The sequence below is a fragment of the Trichosurus vulpecula genome, chromosome 5, assembly GCF_011100635.1.
Source record: "Trichosurus vulpecula isolate mTriVul1 chromosome 5, mTriVul1.pri, whole genome shotgun sequence".
NCBI classification, from domain to species: domain Eukaryota; kingdom Metazoa; phylum Chordata; class Mammalia; order Diprotodontia; family Phalangeridae; genus Trichosurus; species Trichosurus vulpecula.
In genome coordinates, this window is record NC_050577.1 from 276,134,107 (window position 1) to 276,155,730 (window position 21,624).

General features: G+C 40.9%; 1 protein-coding gene across 3 annotated transcripts; it reads left to right on the forward strand.

The window, feature by feature from the left end:
- Nucleotides 1-517: 517 nt before the first annotated feature.
- FAM186B (family with sequence similarity 186 member B) lies at nt 518-20,863 on the forward strand. Of its 3 annotated transcripts, none has more exons than XM_036762151.1 (8): nt 518-782; nt 1,409-1,743; nt 2,236-2,418; nt 2,980-4,666; nt 5,352-5,544; nt 17,171-17,358; nt 18,137-18,322; nt 20,337-20,863. In XM_036762151.1, exons 2-8 carry the CDS (start codon nt 1,599-1,601, stop codon nt 20,425-20,427), a joined length of 2,673 nt encoding a protein of 890 aa, XP_036618046.1. In that variant the 5' UTR covers nt 518-782; nt 1,409-1,598; the 3' UTR covers nt 20,428-20,863. The 3 variants fall into 3 exon arrangements, with proteins under 3 accessions (XP_036618046.1, XP_036618044.1, XP_036618045.1); XM_036762149.1 differs by having other exon boundaries at nt 1,518-1,743; XM_036762150.1 differs by having other exon boundaries at nt 522-782; nt 1,518-1,743; nt 18,137-18,240; nt 20,337-20,578.
- Nucleotides 20,864-21,624: the final 761 nt, after the last annotated feature.

Here is a 21,624-nt window from a genome sequence, read left to right on the forward strand (position 1 = left end):
TTAAAGAGTGCTCCCAGGCTGGCCATCTATTCATTTTCTACCTGATTGTACCCTTTAGACTCCATCATATCCCTTTGAAGGTGCCTTTTCCTCCATCTCTCCTTTCAGCTCTTTATTATATTCTGTCTTCCCCCATGAAATTGTAAGATCCTTAAGGGTATGGGCTATCCTTTTTCATATTTGTAGCCTCAGCAGTAAGCACAGTGCCTGGCACATACTAGGTGCTTAATAAATTTTAATAAAATTGACCGACTGATTAGGTGAAGGAGTATTAGAGACAGAACAGACTAGGCTGTGACTTTGTGTGCTTCTTAAGTTTGGGAGATTCTAGCCCCTTCCCCAGTTCGATTAATAAGTAAAGCACTTATCCTGTGTTTCTCAAAGTGAAGCCCATGAGTGTCAGAGAGATATAGCTAGCTAGCTAGCTAGAGTCAGCATACTGCAAAACTGACAGTATCACCCTGGTCCCAAGGGTCAGTTCTGAGAACTCTGAGACAAATGGAACCTTATATCTGGCAGTTACAGGAGAAACTGCAGGAGAGTAGGGGGCATTTTTATGAGTGTTCCTACAGAATGTGCCACTGGTAGTACTTTTTTGGTTTGTTACATTCATTTACATAAGCAAGTCTTCCCAGTTCTTCCTCCCTGAGATCTAAGTCTTCACCATGACAGAAAGTTCCTTTGGGAGAGATTGTACCAGACGTCCCCATCTAGTGACCCCTTCGGCTGTGAAGGCAATCATCTCAAAGATCGAAGCGGCCCAGCTGAAGCGAGCCCAAGAGGTGAGGGGAACGAAGTAGGAAGAAGGAAAGAAGCTGCTGATTCCATCACATGACATAGGTTGGGGGTGACCCCAGGGTCTGACATGTGAGCTGGGGGCTGCTTGCTGGGGTAGATCCAGAGATCCTAGACTTGAACCCTCAGGGTAGTCTTGTGCATGACCTAAACATCCAGGTAGGACATAGGAAGGTTCAGCCAGAGTAGATATCCTTCCCAGATTTATCTCTCAGAGGATAAGGTGGAACCAAATTGGCTTCCTGAGTCAGGAGGGACAGATACATAGGTGTCGGACAAGGTCTGAGACATTCTTAGGAAGAGGACTGAGAAGAGGGAATAAAGACTGAGGAAGGGTTTGAGAAACTGAGGAAAAGATCCAGGACTACAGAATGATTTAATGCATGATTTTCATGGAGGGCAGGAGGGGCACGGAATCCTGGGTGATGTATTATGTCTTTCAGTTTCCTGTACAGGATTCCCTAAGCTGATGCAGATCAGAGTAAAACATAAACTTGTAGACAGAGCCTCTGGGATCTTTCCTGACAGGGTTTCTCAGAATGTGGGGTAGGGGTGCTCCTCGGGCCTCATTTTCCCCAAAGGGAAATGAGTTTCTAATTATTCATTCCCTCAGAGATCCTGGGAGGAGAGGCCTTCAGAGGCCCACACCAACCCCAAGTGCTGAAGAATTGGTAGTTGTGAGTCCCACTGTGAATCCTCTCCCTTCCCGCCCTGGCCTATAGGACATTTCTATCCAGCTCTCTGACATCTTGGGCAATGTCAGTGGTGTCATCAGTCGTTTCCAAGAAGATTCAGGATCAGACATGAAACAAAGGAAAAGCAGTCAAGGGGGACAAGACAAGGGCAAGAAGAGGTTCGTCTTGCTGGAGAAAATAGCCTGCTTCTCAAAGGCTGCTGAGACAAAGGAGAGGAGCCTCTATGAAATCCTCAACTGGATGAGTGAATGGGGTAAGGTACTGGTTTAGGTGGGTCTGCAGGCATGGGGAACCTGCAGCCTTGAGGCCACATGTGGCCCTCTAGGTCCTCAAGTGTGGCCCTTTGACTGAATCCAAACTTCACAGAACAAATCCCCTTCATAAAAGGACTTGTTCTATAAAACTTGGACTCAGTCAAAAGGCCACACCCAGGGACCTAGAAGGCCACATGTGGCCTTGAGGCTGCAGGTTCCCCACCCCTAGACTTTAGGGTCTTAAGGATGGGTGCAATCGCATGAAACTAGTGTCCCAAAAGAGCTCTCACCTGCTTACTGATGTCTGGTATTCCCCTTCACTCCCTCCCCCAGGGACTAAAATCCTATGGAATTCTGGACTCCTTGAATCCTGCAGTCACACCACCACCAGTGGGGACAGGACTATTGCTGCCAGTGTCCATCTCTTGTCTCTGTTAACAGGACAAACCATTCTGAGCCCGGAGGTCCCTAACCCTTTGCCTCTTCTTCAGGTGACAATTTGTCCCATGAGACCAAACCTAAGGAAAGTGAAAAGGAATGTGACAAACATGATGAATGGATAGAAGTCATGGAGAGGGTACTGCCACTTTCTCTCACTGCCATGGAGGGTGGCATCGAGTCTTTGATTTCCCTTTGTTCTAATCTGATTGAAGAGCAAAAGAAAAGAACGCTAAGTAAGTACCACATGCACTGGGACTGGATGGAATGGGTTAGAGAGGGGATGGGTAGGAGGCATTGATCCTGATGGAAGCTAAAACTTCCCCAGTTTGGTTTGAATTGGTGGTGAATGACAGGCCAGAAGATCATGGATGCCCAGTTGGGGTTCTTTCTGAGGGCTTATCAAAGATGGAGAAGAGTCCATGTTTTCAGGGTGAGGTATCCCTGGAGACAAGGGAGCAGGGAGAAGAAAAACAAGGGAAAGAGAAGATGGGTTGATAATGTTTTTTTCCCTTGCTTTCTCAATGGGTGAAGAAGGGGGCCGTAGGAGGGAGTGAACATACATCAGCACACAAAAGGCCGATGGAATCTGAAGGGCTCTTTCCAGTTGTAAGACTCCAGGCTTAACAGTTTTCTTCCTGACGGTCTACAGTGGTCCTGATGTCGCTCCAACTCTCATTTAGACTAAAGTCCCAATAGAGTTAGATGGGAATTGGGCCCAAACAAATGCTAGGGAATTATGCCAACTCTAGGTCATAGCAAGAACTCATTTTCTTTTATTTGTCTGTTATCCTTAGGGCCTAAAGGCAATTTTTGGAAAGCCTGGAGGGAGAAGATTCTACATAAATCTTCCTCCCCACTTCAGCCTCTGAGTCCAGAGCAGATGCTTAAAGATAAAAATACCACAAATGCAAAGGTAGGTGAGGTTCAGGCCATGCTTCAGGAACTCTTGGACTCTGCCATATTCAACAAGGGAGAAATAAAAGCTATCAAGTACATGTCTACCATGGTAGAGAACCTTAATCAGGCCTTGATCCTTCAGCTTCAAGAAAATCACAAGCTGGAAACCCAGTATAAAGCCCTAGAAGGAGAGATGTCAGAAGAGATAACCAACCAAAAACTCCTCTTCCAGAAGGAGCTCCAAGTCCTTGAGGATATGAAGAATGCTCTAGAGATACAGCTCCAAGCATCAGAGCAGAAATACCAACAACTCCTGGAAGAAAAACCTGTGAAACAACAGTTGCAAATGGGCGGAGGGGACCGGTACAGAAGAAACTTCACTGAGGATGTTTCTAGGCCTCTAAAATCTCAGGCCTCTAAAAAGATAAGCCTCCCCATGACTGAAGAAGTATTAGAGACAGAAATGGAGCAAAAGCCTGAGGAAATGAAGGAGCAATCATCCCTCGAGGAGGGGGAGGAGAAAGAGGAAGAGGAGGAAGCAGCTCAGCTCTTTCCAAACACCAAGACAAAAGACACGGATGTCGATATGGGGGTTGATGGCACACCTTTCTTGAAGCAGCCACTTCCAAAAATAAGCTTATACCCTGAAGACTCTAAGGACGTGGGCATCCATGCTGAAAATGCTGTAGACTCCAAGTACAAGGTCACTGCCTTGAAACCTGTGGGCTACAAAGGCAAAGATCCTCTAGTTTCTGAAGAAAGAGAAGTAGTAGCTAAAAGATCAGTCTGGATCGATGAGGAGAAGGATTCAGACTCATCAGCGGAGATGCCTCTCAAAGAGAAGACGGGCCTCTCACAAGAAGAGCAAGCGGAGGAAGAGAGGCGTTGGCAGGAAAGAAGGGAGCAATGGCAGGCGGAGGAGAAGCGGTGGCAAGCGCGGCAGCAGAAGTGGGAACAACTGGAAAGGGAACACATGGAGAGACAGCAACAATGGAAGCTAGAGGAGGAGGAGTTATATGAGAAGAGTCAGGAGTATATGGACCACAAGCGGCTAGTGAGGCAGAGGAGGGAGCTAGATGAGCAGCAGCTGGAGCAGAACAAGGAGACTTTTATGTCCTTATCACCATCTGCAAGTAAGGAGCAGGAGGATGCAGCAAACCTCGTGAACAGGGTCTACCAGGGCCAGTCAGCATGGGGGAGGCTCCAAACACCTGCGATCTATGAATCCCAACTGCCTCCCGCCGGTGCCTTTGGATCCCAGGGGGCCCATCAAGGAGCCATGAAACTGGGGCTCTTTCCATGCGTCGGAACGTCGGTCAGACCCCTTCCCTGTCCTTTCCCCAGTAAATCCAGCACTCCTGCAAGATTGACCTCTCTACCGAAGGAGAAGAAGTACAAGGTGGATGTGCAGGGCCAGAGAATGAACTTGTTGCTCTTGAATGAGGCCTCTGAGACTTGGGGCCTTCCTGCTCACCTGCACAGACCGGCCAAGAAGCTGATCGTCGAGACGCTACACGCAGACATCACCAGGCTCGGGTACCTGATCCAGAAATACAGCACCTATAGGATGTTCCAGTGCGTAAGGTAGATGTACTCCTTCAGGTCTGTGAGCTGAGCCCGCCATAGGATTCTGCAGAGAAAGGGAGAGAGAAGTCAGGGAAAGGAACCAGTTAAACAGGTGGCCTGGAGAGGAAGAAATTTTGAGAGGAAACTAGGGTTTTGTAAAATGCCTCCTTGAAGGAAGGCAGTGAGTGTGACCTGGCGAAAGGCTCTGGGGATGCCCAGGTAGACTTCATTCATTCATTCTTTGGAGATTTTGAGTTTCAAATTCTCTCCTCCCTATGGCCCCTCCCCCACCCATTGAGAAGGCATGTGAGGTCATGCAAAATATCCAAGCAGACTTTAAAGGAGGCCTCTTTTACTCTGGGCCCCTGCCCTGGACAACCAAGTTAACCTCCTAGGGGGATTATTAGTTCCTCCTCAGAACTTTGCCAGGGAAACTTTATATTTAGGCTGGGAGAGAGAGCGAGGTTCATCTTTCAACAGTGTCTCTCTCTTTTTTTTTTTCTGTAATTCTCTTCTTTAAAAAACAAACTGCACCTTAAAAATAATTACAAGGGAATCATTCCATTCCGTGCCCCGCCCCCCCCCCCAAAAAAAAACCGTGGGGAAGGCCTTTGGTTGTAGAAGGTGGGATTTGAGCTGTCTTATAAGAAACCTGGAGAAACCCTTTCTATCCATTGAACTCCTTTCTGTTTTCTCTTCCCAGGCAGGATGTAATCAACCATATAGAAGCCAGCAGAAAAACTGGGAATATAGATGATGCCAAAAACTTTTATATCCTTTTAGAAAAAATAGATAAGTGCCAGAGTCGCAGGCTGCAGACCTGGACAGAAAAGCAGAAAGTTCTGGAGCAGGACCGAGGAGATTGTCTGGAGCAAATGATATTCTTATTCTCCCAGGTGGGTTCTGATTTCCTTTTATCTACCCTGAGCTTCAGGAGCAAGAAATGCCAAGTAATGCTGAGGCCAGGAAAACATTCAGCTGGGAAAATGAGGAAAGATCAGAGCTGATGGATAAGGGGGGATGTTAGAGCCACCTGATCTTGAAGGGAGCTGCAGGTGAAGGAGGATACTGATCAACTGGATCACATCCAGGAGAGGGTGATCAGGATGTTGAGAGGACTGAAGACCAAGGACTGGTCTGAATGGAATGGTATAGGACGAAACAAATCAATGACTAATGCAGAATTGAAATCCAAGCTAAGTAAGGAAGTAATAAGATAACACCTCACTGTCACTGAGGAGTTCTAGTCACCAGGCCCATGCAAATTAATTCCACAAAGAATTGGAAGATGTTAGTGGTGAGTCACAGCGATCTTTGAAAGGCTATGGACAATGAGAGGAGGGAAAGACCATTGAAGAGTAAAGGTCTTGATCTGAATTTTCAAAAAAAAAGGGAAGAGAAGGAGTCCGCAGATTTTAAGCTAGGGAGTTTAACAATTCTAAACAAAATTCTACAGTGACTCCCTAAGGAGATGGTTAGAAAACATATCGAAAAAGAATGATTTTAGAAGCTGGCATAGTTTCGTCAGTAACAGATCATGACAGACTAACCCCATTTCCTTTTTTGAGAGGATTATTAAAGTGAAAGTTGAGGGGAATGATGTGGATATAGTTTACCCAGACTTCAGAAGAACATTTGAATAATTCTCTCATACTCTCACTTTCAGCCCTTTGCAATCTGATTTCTGATCTCATGGTCTAACCAGAAATTGTTCTCTCCAAAGTCACCATTGATCTCTTGTTCAATCAGACCAGCCTTTTCTTGACTCTCCTTGACCTCTCTCAAGTATTGAACACTGTTGAACATCTTCTCTTCATGGGTGTTCTACCTTCTCTGGCTTTTCATGACTGTTCTCTCTTGGTTCTCTTCTCTCCTAACTGATTACTCTGTCTCAGCCTTCTTTACTGATTCATCATCCATGTCATGCCCGATAAATGAAGATGTACCACCAGGCTCTTGTCCTGGGTCCTCTTCTGTCTCTACACTCTCTCACTTGGTAATCTCATCATCTCCCATGGGTTAAATCAGGCAAATGACTCCTAGGTTAATTATACAGATGATTCTCATATCTCTATTTCCAGTCCTAGCCTCTTTCGTGAGCTCTGGTCCCTCATTACCAATTATTTATTGAATGTTTCAAACTGACTGTACCATGGGCTTCTCAAGCTCAACATGTTAGTCAGTAAACTAGCATTTATCAGACACCTCTTTGTGCCATGCACCATGCTAACAGTTGGGGATACAAAGAAAGGCAAAGAACCATGCCTGCTCTCAAAGAGAGCAATGTTTCATATGTCCAGTACAGAACTCATATTTCCTCACCCTTCCTGCAAACTTCCTTATTTCTATCAAGGGTCCCACTATTCTTCCAGCTTCATTGGTTTCCAACCTTGGCATTATCACCCCACACATCCAATCAATTGCCCAGTCTTGCTATTTCTATCTCCATAACATCTCTCGTATTCAATCTCTTCTCTCTGCTTATATACTTTAGTTCAGGGCCTCATTACCTTGGACTACCGTGATAGCCTATCATAAGGGAAGGGAGATGTGGTTCTTCTCCCCTTACCTCCATTAATGTAGTTACAGAAGACCTAGAACATTCTAGGTATTACCACAACTAAAAGAACCATAATATATGCCCTGAATTAGAGATTCCTTAACAATGGACCTGGGTTCTCAGACCAGGGCCAGGGAGAAACCTCCCAGTCAAAATTCTGTTGGTACTGAAATTAAGATAAACTGAAGCTGCATTCTGAGCACATTCAATTTATTAGTAAGGCTAGCAGTTACCAATAAAAGGGATCTTTAGCTCCTCAGCAAGCCAAAAGACCCCAAATGAGGGCTTATAAATTATTTTTATGAACAAAAGGAGGAGCATCCAAAACCTAGAAGGCAGAATCATAAATGTGGGGGACAGTATGATTTGGAAATTTGGAATGCAGGACTATAACAACCCTTTCTTTCATCTTGTCACTATAGAGAACTCATTGGTAGTATTCACCAGTTAGTATCCCAGCAATAACACCAGACTTTTTTATAGTATTTTATTTTGTGTTTGGAGGGGAGAAGGCAGGGCAATTGGGGTTAAGTGACTTGCCCAAGGTCACACAGCTAGTGTGTCAAGCGTCTGAGGCTGGATTTGAACTCAGGTCCTCCTGACTCCAGGGCCCGTGCTCTACTCACTGCACCACCTAACTTCCCCAACCATCAGACTTTTTTGAAGGCCAGTCAGTGTTGCAGAAATAACAGACTGGACTCCCTGGCATCCTTCAAGGATAACAGCTTTCCTTGAAACAAGAATAGAACAGTGATTAGCAGGAAAACTAAACTTCTAAATTAACTCAGAGACAAATGAAATATGACTTAGGTAGTTACACAAAATGAAATCAATTACAGAATAGAATCAATTTGATTTTCTCAGTTCTATGTGGCTAAAACTACTAGAGGTGGACAAGAAAATACACGTCTGGGTTGACCATACCTTTATATAGAGAAAAAACAAAAGTCAGTAACAGGGACAGCTTAGCAAACACCAACTGCAAACAAATGCTTGCTAATGAATAAATAAGTGGAAGGGGAGGGGAGTTGGATATATTTCAGTTTTTTCGTACTCCCTGCAATGCATCTGCCCTGACTTAGAACTTCCCACACCGTCCAGCTGCAATGATATGGAACAGACTTCATAGCTCTCTCTGCTGGTGTCCGTCCTAAGAAGGGAAATGACTTCTTACCAGCTCAGGCCTTAGTGCTGCTACTATTAAAATTGCATCCAGGCAGGGAGAAACCCCTCTCCTCTTCTCTCTTTCTTGGCCTCTTCTCTTTTTTTTCCGGTCTCCCAAAGTTCCACCCCAGTACTAAAACCATGGGATATTTCCTAGCTCCAGGGATGAGCAAAAATTCATATTCCCAGAAGTCCATGTGGGTCCAGGTCATGCAATATTTGGCCCAAATCTGTTAGGTCTTAAAAACTCAAAAATCCCAAGCCCACTTTGGGGGGAGGCAAAATCTGCCTCTTCCTCCTACTCCCTTTCCAGAGAGTGATTACAACTTTATGAGGCTAAGTACTTCTCTGTCTGAGTAGAGAGAAACAACACAATTGGCTTGACTGAGAAGGTAAATTAGCCATGTCTTTAAGGGCTTTAAATAGTAAGGCCTTGAGGAACTCAAGTCAGTCTAGGCATCAGAACTTAACAGCAGTTGTGGAGCGAGACGTCCCCTCCCTCCCCAATTAATCGTACAGCTTTGAAGGGGAGCCACAGGATCAGTAGGGAACTCTGCAGTCAGCAGCAAGCAGAGACACATATCCCCAGACAAATACAGATAAGAGAGTCACTCAAAAAGGAAGCTGTTTCAAGTAGTCTGACCCCTGGCAATTGAAATTTGGACTATAGAGAAGAGCAAACCCTGGGAACATATAATGAGAACTTCAGGAAGAGAGAAAGGACTTCCAGGCTCTGCAGTACCAGGAGTTGTGAGTTGCTTTTGCTACATGTGCTTCCTACATAAATTCCTAACTGTCACTGCACTTCAAAGTTTGCATCTATGATTCCCATGGTTGTGGATGCTATGCATGTTTGTGGATGCACTCCACTTTATGGGGAGAGCAATATTTTGTACCTACTATCCTTACTATACCATCTTAGTAAATGACTTGCTAACAGCTCATTGTTTCTACTGGCTGATTGTTAAGGGAAAGCACATTGATAGGGGCTCATAAGCTATAGTGTTAAGAGGATAGATCCAAAGATCTATCTATCTATCTATCTATCTACCTGAGGTAGTAGCCACTCTCTAGAGAATCAAACTGTGTTAAGTTGGGAATATAAGTTGGGAGAGTAACTCAGAGAGGGTGCCACACTATGGTGGTCTCTTCTGAGATATTTTTGGGTCTTCTATGCCCCTGTAGGAATCCACTGGAGATATTAGCCATCCAAGACTCTCTGAAGAGGAAAATTAGCATTTTGGATAATTTTGGATAATTGGATAATTTTCTGGTATTTTTTCCTTTATAGGTCAGACCAGTTCCTCTGAAATAACTTACATGGTTGAACTGTTAATAACATCTGTTGTATTTCTTTACTCATTATGAGTATGGAAGCTAATATGATAAGAATGGATGTTGTACCCTAGAATACTAGTGACTAGCAATTGACCTAGAGCATATTATGGGAGCTGATCCATGCTAACTTTAAAAAAAAATATAAGCAGACCTAAACTGCCTTCACTAGGGTGACATGAATGTAGAGAGCTTATCTGAAATAGTCTATGGACTGCAGAGACATAGGATAAAGTTGTTCTGATGTTCTCAAAGCAAGTATTTGATCCCATATGTGGAAACCCTGCATCTCTTTGGGGTCTTTCAGAGTTTGCTATCTTTTTAAAGTTAGCCTGCTTAGTGAGAGGTGTTTGGAACTGGATTTCCCATGTGTTTCAGGGTTCTCATGTCACCCCCTTCCACCTCAATAAACACAGTGGCTCACGATTACTCCTTAGGTAAAATATGAATACCTCTGTTGGAATTTAATGCCCTTCACAATCTGACTCCATTCCACTTTTCCAGTCTCATTATATATTACTTGAATTCCTTCTTTCTATGGTCCATTCAAACCATTCAAACAGTGGTAGCTGAAATATGGGCTCATTCAGCAGGTGCCACATCTGGACATGTCTGACAGGACCAATGCTATATAGGAACTGAGCTAAATTGTAAGCCTACTCCCTCAGAGACTGAGATGATATATGAGGAAAGTATGGACCCAAGGTTCTTTTTTTAGTGGGGGAGAGATGCTGTATCTTTGAAATAAATATCCTTTTGTAAGAGCTTATTGAAGTTAAGTAGTTAAATAGACCTGGGGTGCTAGTCTCCTAATGATGGGAGGAGCTCAATTAGTGGGGGACTCAAACTGATGGCATTATAGAAGAGAGAAACCTACAAAGCCCTGACTTGGGCCTGAGAAAGATGCTCAGTCAGGGAAAAGTTCCTGTAAAAGATTGCATTTGAGCAGGGCCTTAAAGGACCAGTGGCATATCAATAGATTGAGATTGAGGGAGGGCATATACTGGAATATACTCAACAAATATAAAATGACCCGGACTATATAATTAATTAACCATTTAACAAGAGATTATTAAGCATCGATAGTTGAGGTATAGAGATGATCAGAAGACTCCTGATCAATTGACTTCCTTCCAGACCAGTTGATGAAATTATAGAATATCACAGAGACAAGGTATAAAGGTTTCAGATAAAGTGTTTACAGTATCTTTCTTTGAAGGGAAATCAGTCAGTGCTAGAGAGAGCAAGTTCTGGAAGAAGAGAGCCAGCTATGGAAGAAGAGCCTAACTTCTGTGGTGAAATCAATCTCCTTTTGAGGGCAGGGAATAGGGGTGGGCAGAGATTTCCCTCTCTTAATTTCATCAACCAATATCTATTTATTAAGCACCTACTATGTGCTACAGGTGCTGTGTCAGGTACACAAAGAGAAAAGATAAAAAAGTTGACAAAAACAAAAGACAAAAAATTAAACAGTCCCTGATAGCTAGATGATGTAGTGAATAGAGCACTGGTCCCAGAGCCAAGAAGACCTGAGTGCAAATCATTGCTCAGCAAGTCATTAATCTCTGTCTGCCTCAGTTTCTTCAACTGTAAAATGGACATAATACTAGTACTTACCTCCCCAGGTCGTTGTGAGGATCAAATGAGATAATATCTCAAATGACATAATATTTTAAAGCACTTAGCACAGTGCCTGGCACATAGTAGGCACTTAATAAATGCTTATTCCTCATTCAGGACAAAAAAAAACCAGTGTGTATTTGTTTACAATGGAAAATATCAAACCTACAACATGTGTGTACAAATGATTACAATGAAAGTGTAGTCCAGGTACCAAAATCCAGAGAGAACTTGGAATGATGGACCCATGAGCCTGAGGCTTGGGGTAGAAGTACTAAAAATCTCTCGGCACTACCAATGCCCAATCTGGTTGGCACTTTTTTCCCCTAAATTGATTGAGAAACCATTCCCAGTCTGTAAAAACCCTTAGGTTGAGTGGATGGAGCCAATGCTGTTTGATTTACTAATCCTTTATATGTGTGTGTGTGTGTGTGTAGCTCTATCTATTTATCTATCTATCTATACATATATATCTATACATACACACATATACATGTATATGTGTAGATCTATTTATACATATATATCTATATATACACACACATATATACATGTATATGTTGTGTGTAGATCTATTTATCTATACTTAGATATCTACACACACATATATACATGTATATGTTGTGTGTAGATCCATTTATCTATCTATACATATATATCTATAGATACACACATATATACGTGTATATGTTGTGTGTAGATCTGTTTATGTATTTATACATACACACATATATACATGTATATGTTGTGTGTAGATCTATTTATCTATTCATACATATATACATACACACATATATACATGTATATGTTGTGTGTAGATCTATTTATCTATACATATATATCTATAGATACACACATATATACATGTATATGTTGTGTGTAGATCTATTTATCTATACATATATGTATACACACACATATACACACATGTATATGTTGTGTGTAGATCTATTTATCTATGCATATATATCTATACACAATATACACATGTATATGTTGTGTGTAGATCTATTTATCTATCTATATGTATATATCAATAGATACACACATATATACATGTATATGTTGTGTGTAGATCTATTTATCTATACATATATCTACACACACATATATACATGTATATGTTGTGTATAGATCTATTTATCTACTTATATGTATATATACACACACATATATACATGTATATGTGTGTAGATCTATTTATCTATACATATATATCTATAGATACACACATATATACATGTATATGTATGTGTGTATATATCTCTATATATCATTATGACATTAGAGCCCAGGAAAGTTCTGACATCAATTCATTTAGTCACTGTGCTCCTGGTTAAGTTATTGTCATGCTTTGGTCAGATTTGGGGAATCTGGAGGCCAGTGAGCAATTTGATATAGGTTACATATGTGCAATTATGTAAAGTATATTTCCATATTAGTCATGTTGTTGAAGAAGAAACAGACCAAAAGAAAAAAAAAACCACTAAAAGAAGTGAAAATAGTATGCTCTGATCTGCATTCAGACTCCACCAGTTAAAGCCTTTTTCATCATGAGTTCTTTGGAACTGTAGTGGATCATTGTGTTGCTGAGAATAGCTAAGTCCTTCATCGTTGATCGCACAACATTGCTGTTGCTGTTCTGCTCAGTTCATTTTGCATCAGTTCATGTAAATGTTTCTAGGTTTTTCTGAAATCCACCTGCAACCACCTGCAATAGTATTTCATTACATTCATATACCATAACTTGTTCAGCCATTTCCCAGTTGATGGGCATCCCTTCAATTTCCAATTCTTTGCCACCAGAAAAAGAGCTGCTATAAATATTTTTGTACATATAGGTCCTTTTTCCTTTCAAAGAAAATCTCTTTGGAATACAGACCTAGTAGTGGTATTGCTGGATCAAAGGATAGTCACAGTTTGATTGCCCTTTGGGCATAGTTCCAAATTGCTCTCCAGAATTGTTGGATCAGTTTGCAACTCCACCAAAGGTGCATGTGTCCCAATTTTCTCACAACCCTTCCAATATTTATCATTTTCCTTTTCTTTCATATTAGCCAATCTGATAGGTGTGAGGTGTTACCACAAAGTTGTTTTAATTTGCATTTCTCTAATCAATAGTGATTTAGAGCATTTTTTTCATATGACTATAGATAGCTTTGATTTCTTCATCTGAAAACTGCCTGTTCTTATCCTTTAACCATTTATCAATTACAGAATGACTTGTATTCTCATAAATTTGATTCAGTTCTCTACATATTTGAGAAATGAAGCCTTCATAACAGACACTTGCTGTAAAAATTGTTTCCCAGCTTTTTGCTTTCCTTCTAATCTTGGTTGCATTGATTTTGTTTGTGCAAAACCTTTTTAATTTAATGTAATCAAAATTATCTATTTACTTCTTTTAATGCTCTCTATTTCTTGTTTGGTTATAAATTCTTCCCTTCTCCATAGATCTCACAGGTAAACTATTACTTGCTTTCTCAATTTGCTTATGATATCACCCTTTATGTCTAAATCATGTACCCGTTTTGCCCTTATCTTGGTATACAGTTTATGATGTTGGTCTATACCAAGTTTCTGCCATACCGTTTTCCAGTTTTCCCAGAAGTTTTTGTCAAGTAGTGAGTTCTTGCCTCAGAAGCTAGGGTCTTTGCATTTATCAAACACTAGATTACTATGGTCATTTACTACTGTGTCTTGTGTACCTAATTTGTTTCACTGATCCACTACTTTACTTCTTAGCTAGGACCAGACTGTTTTGATAATTACCACTTTATAATATAGTTTGAGATCTGGTATGTCTAGGCCACTTTCCTTTGCATTTTTCCATTAATTCCCTTGATATTCTTGAGCTTTTGTTCTTCCAGATGAATTTTGTTATTATTTTTTCCTAGCTCTATAAAATAATTTTTGGTAGTTTGATTGGCATGGCACTGAATAAGTAAATTAATTTAGGTTGAATATTGGCTCAGCCTACCCATGAGCAATTGATATTTTTCCAATTGTTTAGATCTGACTTTATTTGTGTGAAAAGTGTTTTATAGTTGTGTTCATATAGTTCCTGGGTTTGTCTTGGCAGGTAGACTCCTAGGTATTTTACATTTTATCTATCTATCTATCTATTTATTTATTTATATTTTAAATGGAATTTCTCTCTCTTGCTGCTAGGCTTTGTAATATATATAAATGCTCATGATTTGTGTGGGTTTATTTTGTATCCTGCAATTTTGCTAAAGTGTTAATAATTTCAAGTTGTTTTTTAGTTGATTCTCTAGGATTTTCTAAGTATAACATCTTACATTGCAAAGAGTGATAGTTTTGTTTCCTCATTGCATATTCTAATTCCTTTAATTTTTTTCTCTTATTGCTATAGCTAACATTCCTAGTACAATATTAAATAATAGAGGTTAGAAGGACTTCCTTGCTTCACCCTGAGTATATTGGGGCAGCTTCTAGCTTATCCCGATTGCAGATAATCTTTACTGATGGTTTTAGATAAATAGTAGTTATCATTTTAAGGTAAGTTCCATTTATTCCTATGCTGTCTTGTGCTTTTAATAGGAATGGGTACTATGTTTTGTTAGAATCTTTTTCCACCTATATTGAAATAATCTTGTGATTTCTGTTGATTTTTGTTACTGATAAGGTCAATTATTTCCATATTAGCCATGTTGCAAAAGAAAACAGACCAAACAAGACAAAACAAGAAAAATATAGAAAGTTTTAAAAAAGTAAGATTCAATCTTCATTCAGACTCTAACAGTTCTTTCTCTGGATGTGGAGAGCATTTTTCATCATAAGGCCTTCAGAATTGTCTTGGATCATTGCATTGCTGAGAATAGCTATGTCATCCACAGTTGATCATCATACAATATTGCTGTTTCTGTGTACAATGTTTTCTTAGTTCTGCTCATTTCACTTTGCATCCATTCATGTAAGTCTTCCCAGTTTTTCTGAAACCATCCTCTCCACCATTTCTTATTATATCAATTATATTATATAATATTATAAAATATTTTATGTTGAATAAATACATAATATATTCTATTATATATCAATAGTATTCTATCACAATTATATACCATAACTTATTTAGCCATTCCCCAATTAATGGGTATCTCCTCAATTTCCAATTCTTTGCTACCACTGCTATAAATATTTGTACATATAGGTCTTTTTCCCTTTTCTTTGATCTCTTTGGGATACAGACTTAGTAGTAGTATTGCTTGGTCAAAGGGTATACAAGGTCAGTTATGCTCATAGTTTTTCTAATATTGAACTATCTCTGTATTCCTATAAATGCCATCTGGTCATATCTCCTTGCTAGCAATTTATTTAAATTTTTGTATCAATATTCATTAGGGAAATTGCCCTATAGTTTTCTTTCTCTGTTTCAGCTCTTCCTGGTTTAGGTATCAGCACCATATTTATGTCATAAAAGGAATTTGGTAGGACTCTGTCTCTACCAATTTTTCCAAAGAGTTTATACCATACTGGAATTAATTATTCTATAAATGTTTAGTGGAATTCACTTGTGAACCCATCTAGTGCTGGGAATTTTTTCTTAGGGAGTTTATTCATGGCTTATTCAATTTCTTTGTCTAAGATGGAGTTATTTAAGTATTCTATTTTCTCTTCTGTTAATTTTGACATAGTTTTATAGGCATAGGTCCAAATTGCTCTCCAGAATGGTTGGATCAGCTCACAACTCTACCAACATCCATTAGTTTCCCAATTTTTCCACATCCCCTCCAACATTTATCATTTTCCTTTTTTGTCATATTAGCCAATCTGGTAGGTGTGAGGTGGTACCTCAAAGTTGTTTTAATTTGCATTTCTCTAATCAATAGTGATTTGGAGCATTTTTTCACATAACTGTAGATAGCTTTTATTTCTGCATTGCAGAATGTTAGAGCTGGAAGATTCTCTAGATTTGTCTAGTCTAATGTCCTTATTTTACAGATGAGGAAACTGAGGCCAAGAGATGTCAAATGACTTGCCTAAAGTCACACATTTAATTCAAGTGGCAGAAAGCCAGGACTCAAACATGGGTCTTCTAACTCAAAGTTCAGTCCTCTCCTCAGTATGTCATGGGGTCTCCCTTGAGCACAGGTAGCATAATTCTGTTATTATAATAGTTTGTATTTACCCACTGCTTTATGAAAACAAAGCCCTTCACATCAATTAATTTACTTGATTCTCACAACTATCTTGTGAGGTAGGAAGGACAAATCTTATCATCTCTAGTTTATAACTGATGAAACTGAGGCTCAAAAAGAGAGATTTGTTCAAGGTTACGTAGCTAGTGATAGAAGTAGGACTCAAACCCAAGATTTTTGACTCCTTTGCTCATTCTACTGAACAGCACTGTATCTCCTACAGCATCTAGCTCAGTACTGATCGCATATTATCAGCACGCAGAAAGGTATTTGTTAATTTGAATTCTGAGTAATTTACCTTCTGCCTTAGAAGTGCTGGCATCACAATATTACATCATGGTATGAAAGCACACCTCTAAGTACAAGCCTTAATACCCTGCAATTTATCCCCACATTATTAACCAAGGGGCTTGGTTTAGGGGAGAGGGGCTCATGAATGGTTCCGTCATCCTACCCTTTATCCACAAATCTATCTCAGTACTGGGCATAGAGTAGGCCCTCAATACTTGTCAATTATTTGTTGATTCTTATGCTTCTATGACTTCACTTAGATGTTATTTCCCTAATGTCCATTCTTTTTATGTCCAGACCCCAAGTAATGTCAATGCCCCTGAGAAGAAATCTGCTATTCTTTCTGCCTTTCCCCTTTCCTGAAAGCCTGTCTCTGCCTTCTTCCTTCAGCTCCGAGCGGAATGGGACCTGAACCTGAGCCTTCCAATTCTCATAGCCAGCCCAGAGAAGCAAAAAAAACCAGCAACAGTAGCAATGCCAAAGAAATGCACCTATTTCACGAGGGCTGGTGGAATACAACCCAAACAGTTCCTGATGGCTAAGCATCGAGAGTGTCCCGAAGTTCTGAAGATTGCTCGGTAGGCAGAACCACTGTTGCCAGGACAGTTAGACCACATGACATAAGCCTTGGGGACCAACAAAGGTTTCTCTGGTCCCACAAGTAGCCATGCAGGAGACAGAGGCTAAAAGTAAACCCTCACTGATGTGTGTGAGTGGTTTATCCTCCCTTCTACTGCTGAGAATGGTTCCAAGATGCTATCAGGGCTGAGAAGGGACTATGTATGGGTAGGTATTCCGATCTGAGATCTGAGCATGACTTTGAGTACATTTCAGGCTATCAGAGTAAAAGAGGAACGCTTTGGATGTCAGATTCCACTCCACTTTAGAATCAACAAATTTGCAAATATTTCTGTCCAAACACCTAGCACCCACCTTTCATTCATTTATGTAAACGATCCAATTCTCCCCACTTAGGAAGCAGGCATGCCAAAAGAGGCTTTTTAAAATAAGCCCTCGGGTAGAGAAAACTGGTCCCCTGACTGCCACACAGTATTGGGCCATTGTGTGAGCATCTCAGGGTCTCTCAGTTCCCACATGGTCAGCAACAAAATATCTAGGTTCACATCCCACCTCCTGTTCAGTCCTTGTTTCTTGCACCTTCCCAGAAAACTAAGCAAGACCCATCCTGGGGAAAATTGGGGGGAAAACCCATCCTCTCCAATCACAGATGCAGAGCTGGGGAAGAATAGGTGTAGAGAAGAGCACACAGGGCTGATTCCCCTTGGTTGGGAGGAAAAAAAAAACCCAAGGCAGAAGAGAGTGTTGCTCCTAACTTCATCTTTCTTATTCTTTTAGAGAAAGGGGGAATGAGATAGAGGCCATCTGGAGGACTGATCTGTCCACCTCCAGTTATCCAATAAAAAAGAAGACCCCTGCAGGTGTCATCTGGTCACAGATTGGTGGGTACCCAGATTTTCCTCGGATGGTGGAATTAGATATTCATTCCTCCTGCCACAAATGCCTGAAATCCCTAAGAACAAGGTGAGACTCAAGGCTTTTGAGAATTAAAAGCTGTCAGCACAACCAAGGGCAAGAGCCAGAATGCAGCAATTCCATTAAAAAAAAAAACAAAATAGTTTTCTTTCTTTAAACCTTTCATAACTCATTCAATTATACTGAATGAAGTTGACATTCATTTCCATTTGCCAACCATTTATTCGTTGGAATGTGAAATAGGTCTTCTTTGTGCGTATTTTAGGTCTTTAGAATGGCATAAATATAACGGCTTCAGCATTTACACAATTCACAATATATTTTTTTTTACCCTTAATACTTGCTTAATCATACCTGATAGAGCTTGGGTGGAGAGGAAAGGTGTGTTGGGCAAAGGAGGATGATACAGGCCTGGTGCTAGCCTAGACCTGTGATTTCATCATGGTCTAGAAACTGCCTCCACCAGAGCACACTGGCAACTTATCGGTCATTTATTATTTTAGAGAGTTGTCTTGGGCAGTAGGAAATTAAGAGACTTGCCCAGGATCACACAGCTCATATGTGTCAGAGACAGGACATGAGCCCAGCTATATCTGACTCCTGGGCTAACCCTTTATCCACTCTGTCCGATTGCTTTCCCAGATGTACTTTTGAGAGGGGGGGCCTCTGTTATCTCCAGTGCTTCGATTTCCTTGCTGCTTCTAGAAGATACTGCTAGGAAATACTAGGGAGAGAGCGGGGTTTAGGTTGGTCAATGGCTTCTCTGTTCCTAGCCTGGGTTCTGCAAAATCATTTGATTTTCCCAGTGGAAAGACATTTCAACCTAAACTGTTTAATGTCACTTCTTTTTTTTTTTTGAGAACGCCAAGCTGTTTAAACATAAGCCATCACATCTGCATTTGACTAAGTCCCAGTCTGGCATCACACACCCCAATGATACTTGTCACAAATCAGTGATCTCAGATATACATATACTCATACACATATAAAATCTTCATTAGGCCATTCTAAAAAAAATGTGCAATAGTTAATGCTTCCCTCCTTTCCTGTTGACCTCCACCCTCGGAGCTACATCCCTAATTGCTCAACAACCCTTCCCCACTACCTCCTTACCCCCACTAAAGCATTTGGCTTGTATCCCAGCTGGGTTAACCCTTGGAGGGGAAAGGCAATAAGCTATCCCAACTTTCCCATCAAAGACCTGCTCTGTGTCTCCTTTCCTCAGGCCTAACTCTGTACTGGGTTCTCACTTAGTTAATGTGATAAACTAATCCGAGTCAATGCGTGCCACTGAGTTACTGTTACTCTTATGTAGTGGTTGTAATTTAACAGGAAAGGAATGCCACAGGTCAAAGGAGAGTGATGCCCAATGATGACAGAATGCCTGGCAGAGTTAAAGCGATGGAGGTCTTTTAGGGCAGGGGGACCTTTTGGTGCTCCTCAAATCATCCCACACATGGCATGTTATGCTTTATTTCTGGTTCTGCTGCTACGCCCAGAGGGACAGAGCCATAGACAGGGGCAAGTGTACCATGTCTGGTAAATAAGTAAGAAGGTGAGTTATATATAAGAGGGTATGCACAAGTAGTCACCAACAAACAAATCTACAGATTAAAAAATTCTAGTAGGTAGGAAACTGGATGAAAAGCGTGGGAAAGAGATTGGGTGCATGAAGAGGGTAAAGCAAAGTAGGAGAGCATCCATTGTCTTGTCCACTCCCACCCATGTGCTCCTTCCTCTTTCATTTATCGGACCTCTTTGCCATACTCCTTTTCTTCAGGTTTCCCATCTACTTTTGATTCTTGGGGAGTCACTGCAGAGTAAGTACAGGAGGCTGGTGTCAACAACAAAGAAATAGAAGCCGCATGCATGGCATTTGGCAGGAAGGCAGGTTAGGTTTCATGTCCAGACCAAATGGGATTGCACCTGTGAACTTAACTCCCAGGGAGTTTGGTCAGTCAGGTGGGCAACAGAGAGCTCCGTTTTTTTTTTAAAGCACACCATACTCTCTCTGAGCAGACCTCTTCAAGGCCTTTTTGGAAGCTGTATTTAACTCTTTCAGATCACCAAGCATTTTCAAAAGAAAATCCACCATTGAGAGAGACTATGGACTCATTCATGGAGAGTCAACTGAATCAATGGCTGAACTCTGAGCTAAGAAAGGAATATGGATAGAGATATTGGACCATGTCGGAGAGATGCCTCTTCCTTCTCCATCTCCACCCCATACTCGGATCAGCTAGCCTCCTCAAACCTCTTCTTGTACATGCTTAATGAATAAAACAGACTTCTGTTATTTTCTGCATCTCTTCACTAATGCCCATATTTCCTCCAACTAAATTTAAAAAGCAAAGGCTGTGGCTATTATAACTGCCTCGTAACCAATACAAACCTTTCATAAATGTCTATAAGTGGTACTGGGCTAGGAATTATCTAAGGAGAAGTACCCAAGTGATATTTCCCTCTTCTGAGAATTCACACTATTATGACTGATATGATCTAAGGCATGGACACTTATATAAGCATAGTACTTTCATGGTGTATTGCTGCCTAATGTGCTTTAATAAATATTTGTTTTTAAAAATGGGTAGATGAATGACTCAAATATTTAAAACAAAAGTAGCAGGCCACCAATACATAGACAGTGAAATATTAATAGCCAATCCATATCAGATGAAGTATAATGAGGTGGAGGGTAAGGGTGAGTCCATCATTAAGAGAGAGAGCAAGTGAGACTTCCAGGACCAAATGGAGTTGGGTCAGCAGCAACCATCTGATCAGTCCAGGAAGGTTTCCTAGAGGCAACTTCCTTTTTCTGGTTCTAGATAATCTTATCTATTTGCCCCCATCTAGCTCAAATTCCTCCAACATGTCTTCCGTGAGTAAGCCTAGCCCCACTTTTTTTGATCAATACTTCCCTTTTCATGCCCCTAGTTCTGTAGTCTCCGTTTGTATGTAGCTTTGTATACTTTATTATATATTTGATTTAAAGTGCCCCCGTGGACTCATAAGCTCACAGAATTTAGAGCTGGAAGGGAAGTTAGAGAAATAGATCCAGAAAAGGAATTCAAAACCCAGCTCTTCTCATTTCAAATCTAGGGCTCTTCACAATAGACACACCATGCCAATTCTCAGGGTTTCTCCTGCCTCCTTTCCTGAAAATATCAGTGCCTAGTTATAGTGCTCTGTAAACAAATGTGTACATGTCCTACCCTATTTGTCAGCTCTTCTAGGTACCCTTTTATCTTTGAGTCTCCCCAACATATTGTAGGGTACTTCATGGGGTAGGTACTTAATAAACGCTGATCAAAATATAAACAGAAAAAGATTCCTAAAAGGAGGCTGAATCC

Excerpts from the sequence above, each read along its gene's own strand:
- FAM186B (XM_036762149.1), top strand. The coding sequence starts at position 666 with ATGACAGAAAGTTCCTTTGGGAGAGATTGTACCAGACGTCCCCATCTA. Across the intron at positions 783-1,517 it reads AGCTGAAGCGAGCCCAAGAG|GACATTTCTATCCAGCTCTC; the intron begins GTGAGGGGAACG and ends CCTGGCCTATAG. Across the intron at positions 2,419-2,979 it reads GCAAAAGAAAAGAACGCTAA|GGCCTAAAGGCAATTTTTGG; the intron begins GTAAGTACCACA and ends TGTTATCCTTAG.